The following is a 6,549-nucleotide window of genomic DNA, read 5'->3' as shown; positions in this document are numbered from 1 at the left end:
ATGTGCAAGGCAGCTGAGCAATAGAGTTGAGGAGTTGCATCACCCTTTGCATGTCGATCCATTCACAACAGATGGGCTATATATTACTTTTCCTCGTATCTTGTAAGTAGACACTTGACATTTGAATTATGCAATCAATCATTTTAAGCAACTGGTCAAGAATCTGGAAGGAGAAACAAGGGTACATTTTTGGCTTCAGATTGTAGATGCACCAGGATGAAAAGCAAAATGAGAAAAATAGTACTCCCTTCGTCTCAAAATAAGTGTCTTAACTTTGTACTAATTTTACTACAAAGTTGTACTAAACTTAAGACACTTATTTTGAGAAGGAGTAAAACAATTCAAAAAATCTTAATTTTTTACAACAAATATTATTGACTGTAAAGCCTAAATGCAAAGTTTTGCAAAGAAAAAACATTCATAATCCTGTGGTAAAAAAGAATAAACGCTCCAAATATGATGTTTTTTAAAGCATTTCAAATCACATAGTTTTTTTTTTGCCAGAACACCGGGAACGACATTACTTCACGAAAATTTGCAGGTAGGTAGACCACTGAGCAATGTTTGCAGCCAAAAAAGAAAGATTTTTTTTTAGTTCAGAGCAAAAGCAAACTCAAGATGATAAAAGATAGCACACACGGTGGGATAATCTGGAAGCGCAGTTGCACATGAGAAGATAAACTGCTGACGGAGGGAGTAAAACATTACATATTGCATTGATATACTACGAAACATAGTTCACTTTATTATAATCAAAAGCCTGGCACAGAGTGCGACGTGGATACACAAGTGAGTGTGGACATCAAAAGCCAACATCCTCACCCAGGATCGCAAGCACATTATATAGAAAAATAAAAACATCATATCAAATGGGAACAAATGGCTATTGATATGCAAAGAAATTAGTAAGTACTCCCTCCATTCCATAACTCTTGTCGTTTGGAACGGAGGGAGTAACTGATCCATGAGGAGCAGGAACGAAACAATATTAGGAAAAACATAAAGAAGAAATAACTATTTGACAATGCACAAAACATATGTATGACACTGGGGGTGAAACCCAGCGATTATGAGCACTAATCCTTAGCCTACATCAGATCTAGCTTTAACAAATAATCGAGTGGCTACATCATCTAGAAAAGTCATTTTCTTTATTCTACACTCTAGACAGCCAACTATTGCTTAAGAAAATCAGATGTGGATTAGAACAAAAAATCAGATGCCATCAAAGTATCATGCGTATGTTACTATTAGACCATAGCAATGGCATCACTAAGATTAAAAAAAAAACTCTGGCGTTACAAGTACTAATGATGGAGTATTACTGAAACAAAAGTATTACTCAGTCAAGCAAAAAGCTTGCTGCTTCACTGAGTTTACGTTACACAAGAATATTTTCCCCCATCTGTGGCTACATGAAGAATCATCTGTACAACTTAGCACTTTCTTCCATATGTCAGCATACACAAATACAATGGGTGATAAATGACTCACTCTTCAAACATATTGCCGCCCTTGCACAGAAAAGAAAAGGTTAGAAAATTGGAAACAGTATCCTAAGCTCACATATTGCAGCCCAAATAATTATAGGCAAGAATTCTGAGTTTGCAGGGCAATGATCAAAAGGAAAATGCCTATTCTTGTTTACTTTTCCTTGATACACACCTCTCCTCATCAAATAGATGGGGTCAGGGAAAATTGAAGTGCTAATGTTAGTGAGCTTGCATATATATGCTGCCTTTTCTACTGGCCTTATCAACAGAGTCTGCACTGCATTAGCCAGAACTTATCACGGCATGTCATTCATGATATGACAACTGACGCCTGGTTTAAATTGTGGGCGAAATCATGGTACCAGCTTCAACAAACTGCAAAGCAATTCAAAAAGCTATAATCAAGATTGACCTCTAGGAATAGAAGTTTGCGATCTAATACAAACATTTAAAAGCTACATTTATCCCAAAGAAAAATCTATGGTTAAGTAACTGTTAAACAATGGTTGTTCCAGAAGATGGAGAAGAACAATATGATTTTGTTTGATACAGCGTGTACATGGGACCATGGATTAAGTAAAGACCCAATGAAAACAAATAACACCTTTTGCCATAAAAAAGCAAACGACAACTTAATAAATAATGAACAGACAGATAACAGGTGGCCTAAGAGTAGCAACCAATGGGCAACCTGGTGCATGTAGCTCCCGCTTGCGCAGGGTCCAGGGAAGGGTCCGACCACTTTGGGTCTATAGTACGCAGCCTTTCCCTACATTTCTGTAAGAGGCTGTTTCCAGGACTTGAACCCATGACAATGGCAGTAGTAAAATCCCTTTTGTCGAAATATTCCTTTAACAATGTTACTGAACAGCCTAGGCTCATTGCAGCTTGTATTTGATTAGTTCACATCTGAACTCCGAGCTGCCATCGAGAAGAACAATGGTAAGTGAAGTGCTCCTAACAGAAATATTAAAGATCCATGAAAGACCAACACGTTGCTTTTTGTATGACACTCAGACTGATTTTGTTAGTAAATATAACATAGCACACACCTAGAGTGTCAGTTTTAGTATAGATCAAGTAAAAAGTGGCACCAACAGGGGAAAAAAAGCTTTGAAGTGAAGCATGTAGCACACACCTATATTGTTTTGTAGCAACCTTTGACGAGAGGAGAAAGATGTCTTGATTTGAGAGTAAATGCAACACCATGAGGCATATCCATCAGACTCTAAGATAGATACTGCAAAAATTATCGACATTATCACAACTTCAAGGTGAACCATGCAACTTGACTACAAAACAAAAATGACACAAATAAAGGAATAAGAACATGCTTTAATGCACACTGGAGTTTTATGATAACATATGTATCTACAGCCCTTCTCATATGATTCATAGGATGATACAAACCTGCCTACTTGGCAATCAGCAACACATTCCTAAATCTGAGTAATCATTTTAAGGATGGTCGATGCAACTATAGTGCTGCAATTGACGCCCTGAAATTGACGCTAGGCTGGTGTACAGTTTTCTTTTAATGTTTCTTTCTTTGCCTTTGCTTTCTGTTTTTGCTTTCATTTTTTAGTTCGTCTTTGTAAGACTCCCACCATCTTGGCGTTCCTTCTAATACAATGACGAGCACTTAGGTGCCTGTTTGAGAAAAAAAATCTTGATGTACATAAAGGGAACTAGGAAGCAGCCAATTCTTCCCTTCTAAGGATGAAAAAAAACTGAATGCTAGCTTGCCACAATGTACCACTGTAAACTACACAGAAAGAAAGGGAACACCATTGTGGTAACAACCTTTACCACCTACATGAATCATGATCAGTACTCCCTCTATAAACTTCTTTAGTGACCTAAAACGTCTTATAAAAGTTTACAGAGGGAGTACTTGTTAACTATTTTACCAAACCAGAGGTAATCGGCACTGACATGCAAACCATGTCTCATATGAATTCTAGATTGGTAAATGGAAAAAAACAATCGAGCATGAAAAATCTCTACAGAGAAGAGCAAATCAAAACTGAACTTGATAATCTTAAATCTGCCTGCATAGAATCTGAACACAAAACCTGTGATGCGAGGATACCATTTAGAAGGCCTATATCTGAAGCAAATGTGTAAAGCATATATTGTGAGAAGAAAGACTGATATTTCTCGTAGCATCCTAACCTTTTCCTGAATATCCATGTGATTTTAACATAGTGCAGAAAGTGAAAGCAAGAACGGCCAGGCAAATTTGGTCCAAAAGGATAGGAAGCAAGACAATGTTTTTAGGATTTGCACATGTGACATAATGGTAAGTAACGTGCAATTAAATATTTTGTTCTGAAGTTCATACATAGATTTTCTAAATAGCAGTTTTACATGCAAAGGAGTAGTGTAACTGCCTAAAGAAGAAAATAGCAGTTTTCTGGAGATGTATTGCCTGTCAGCTTTGTCATATATATTCAGTTGCTGCCATTTTAGTTCTTTAACAAATCATAACTGTACGTACGGCAAACCAAATGAATAATCACACAAAAGAAACTGCTTGCTATCATAGTTGTTGCACAAGAAGAATCCAATCAGGAAATGAAATGACCCATTACTGAACAACTCCACTGCTTCCAGAAAACCTCTCAATATTTTCGTCCTGGAGTTCCTTCCTCACCAAGGACACATTACTCCAACGAGCAGCCTCAGCAAAGATATTAGATAAGGCCACTTTGGATGCTCCATGGTTTGGATCAATCTTGGCTAATTCTTCCGCAGCCTTTTCTCCTAAGGCTACATTTCCATGTGTCCTCGCGGCTGCAAGGATGCTGCCCCATATCACCACATCTGATTTCATAGGCATCATCTGGATAAGACTTTCTGCCTCTTCCAAGTGTCCAGCTCGACCAAGAAGATCAACCATGCAACCATAGTGTTTAATTGTTGGTTGGATTCCATATTCTCTCCTCATGGACTCAAAATGGTGCCTCCCTTCGGTTACCAGCCCAGCATGACAGCATGCATTTAAGACACCAATGTATGTGACTGAGTTGGGCTTAATATTGGTGCTTTGTAGTTCTGAGAACAGTTCAAGCGACGTGTGTGCATGGCCGTGGATGGCTAAACTGCAGATGACAGCATTCCAAGGAGACACAGAAGATAACTTATGCTTAACATAACTGAATAATTGAACTGCATCAGCGACACTACCACACTTTGCGTACATATCAATCAGTCCAGCACTCAGGTTGTCTGTAAGTTGGATTGATTTGCTGATTATATAGTCATGAATAAATCTGCCTTGCTCCAATGTGCCAGAATCAGCAACTGCGGATAGAGTACTTGCCAAAGTGATGCCGTTTGGTTCAACACCAGCACCCAGCATCAAGTAGAATAGCTGCAAAGCCTTGTTTGAATGTCCACTCTGTACATACCCAGATAACAAAGTACTCCATGAAATGGTGTCCCTCTCAGGCATGTCATCAAACAGTTGCCTTGCTTCACGCATTAGGTTCCTGTGTAGTAGACCAGACATGAGAGCATTCCAAGATGCAATGTGTGACTTGTCTGATAATTTGAATTGCATCCGGGCAAGGGCAAGACGATCACAAGAACCATAGAAATGGATAAGGGTCGCTTGCACAAACGGATGGGCATCAAAACCATCCTTCAGAATGACTGTGTGTAGTTGCTGCCCTTCTAAAACCGCAGCATGTCGAGCACACACCTTTAACAAATCAACAAGCAGCGCCGCATTGCCCCTCGTGTCCACCTCAGCCATCATGGCAACATATGCCCTCAGGGCTTCTGATGCACAATCTGCACGGATATACCCATCTATCATCGTCAACCAAGAGACCGCATCCCTTTCCGGGATCCTCCCAAAAACCTCAGCAGCCATATGAACCATCCCAGTCTTCAGATAACCATTAAGCATGGCATTCCAAGTGACTGTGTTCTTATGCGGCATCTGCTCAAAGATCTCACGGGCAAAACAAACCTGTGACGCTGCTGCATAAGCGTGGACCAGGTTGGTGGCCACAATGAGAAATCCGTCGAGCCCACGTCGCACGGCGACTCCATGCGCCACACCCACCGGCACCGGGGGCCTCTCCTGGGCCAGTGCGGTGAGCACGCCCGCAAGAGTCACCTCGTTGGGAGGCACGTCCTGGGCGAGCATGCCACGGAAGACGGCCACGGCGTCCTCCGCATGGCCGGCACGCGCGAGGGCGGTCAAGACGGTGGTGTACGAGACGGTGTCCCTGTGGGGCATCTCCGCGAGCATGCGCCGCGCGAGGTCGAGCCGGCCCGCGCGGGCGAGGGCGGCGAGGAGGGTGTTGTGGGCGGCGGGGTCGCGGAGGGCCAGGGGTATTTCGTCGAACAGGTGGCGGGCGAGCGCCGGCGCCTGGGGGGAGGGGAGCCGGGCGTAGAAGGCGAGGAGGGAGTTGCGGACGAAGGGGTTGGAGGCGAGGAGGCCCGACTTGGCGGCGAGCGCGTGGAGCTGCTCCCCGTGGCGGAGGCGCGCGCCGGCCTTGAGGGACGAGACGAGGAAGACGGCGAGAGGGGCGCCCCCGCTGGGCATGTGCTTTCCACTTCTTCGTGCCAATCCGCTGTATCTGCCTCGGCGAGAGTCCGCCGTCCTCCCGTCGTCGCCTCCCGCCTATTCCGATGGCCCCGCCGCCGTCCGCCTCACCCCCTTCCTTGTCTCATCGCGCTCTCGCTTTTGGTGAGCAATGCGCCGTTGCCATTCTCACCGTCGAGATCTTGGGGTACTCCTCCCGGTGCTCCAATGTCACAAAAACATTTTTAAATGTTTCAAAAAAATGTGTAAAAAAATATGAACGCTTACGAGGAATGTGACTACAACCGCTAAGAATTTCAGGTCCAAACTCGAAATGGCATTGAGAAACAAAAAGGACAAATTTATATGTTAATGGTGTCAATGTTGCTTTTGTCTTTTTACACTATTTATGTTAGATTTCACATTTTTGTTTTTCAATATGTATTTCGAGTTTAGACCTAAAATTTTTAGGTACTATAGTCACGTTCTTTATGAACATTCACAATTTTTCGGGAT

At 42.5% G+C, this 6,549-nt stretch overlaps 1 protein-coding gene across 2 annotated transcripts; it reads right to left on the bottom strand.

Annotated features, from left to right (window-relative positions):
* Positions 1-1,273: 1,273 nt before the first annotated feature.
* On the bottom strand, positions 1,274-6,240 carry LOC119311818 (pentatricopeptide repeat-containing protein At5g19020, mitochondrial-like). Of its 2 annotated transcripts, XM_037587522.1 has the most exons (3): positions 2,632-6,240; positions 2,185-2,414; positions 1,274-1,868 (listed from the first exon to the last, which is right to left on the bottom strand). In XM_037587522.1, the coding sequence occupies exon 1, from the start codon at positions 6,052-6,054 to the stop codon at positions 4,084-4,086; it is 1,971 nt and encodes a 656-aa protein (XP_037443419.1). In that variant the 5' UTR covers positions 6,055-6,240; the 3' UTR covers positions 1,274-1,868; positions 2,185-2,414; positions 2,632-4,083. The 2 variants fall into 2 exon arrangements, with proteins under 2 accessions (XP_037443419.1, XP_037443421.1); XM_037587524.1 differs by lacking the exon at positions 2,185-2,414.
* Positions 6,241-6,549: the final 309 nt, after the last annotated feature.

This window comes from Triticum dicoccoides, chromosome 5B, assembly GCF_002162155.2.
Source record: "Triticum dicoccoides isolate Atlit2015 ecotype Zavitan chromosome 5B, WEW_v2.0, whole genome shotgun sequence".
NCBI classification, from domain to species: Eukaryota; Viridiplantae; Streptophyta; class Magnoliopsida; order Poales; family Poaceae; genus Triticum; species Triticum dicoccoides.
This window is presented reverse-complemented; position numbering and strand designations above follow the sequence as displayed.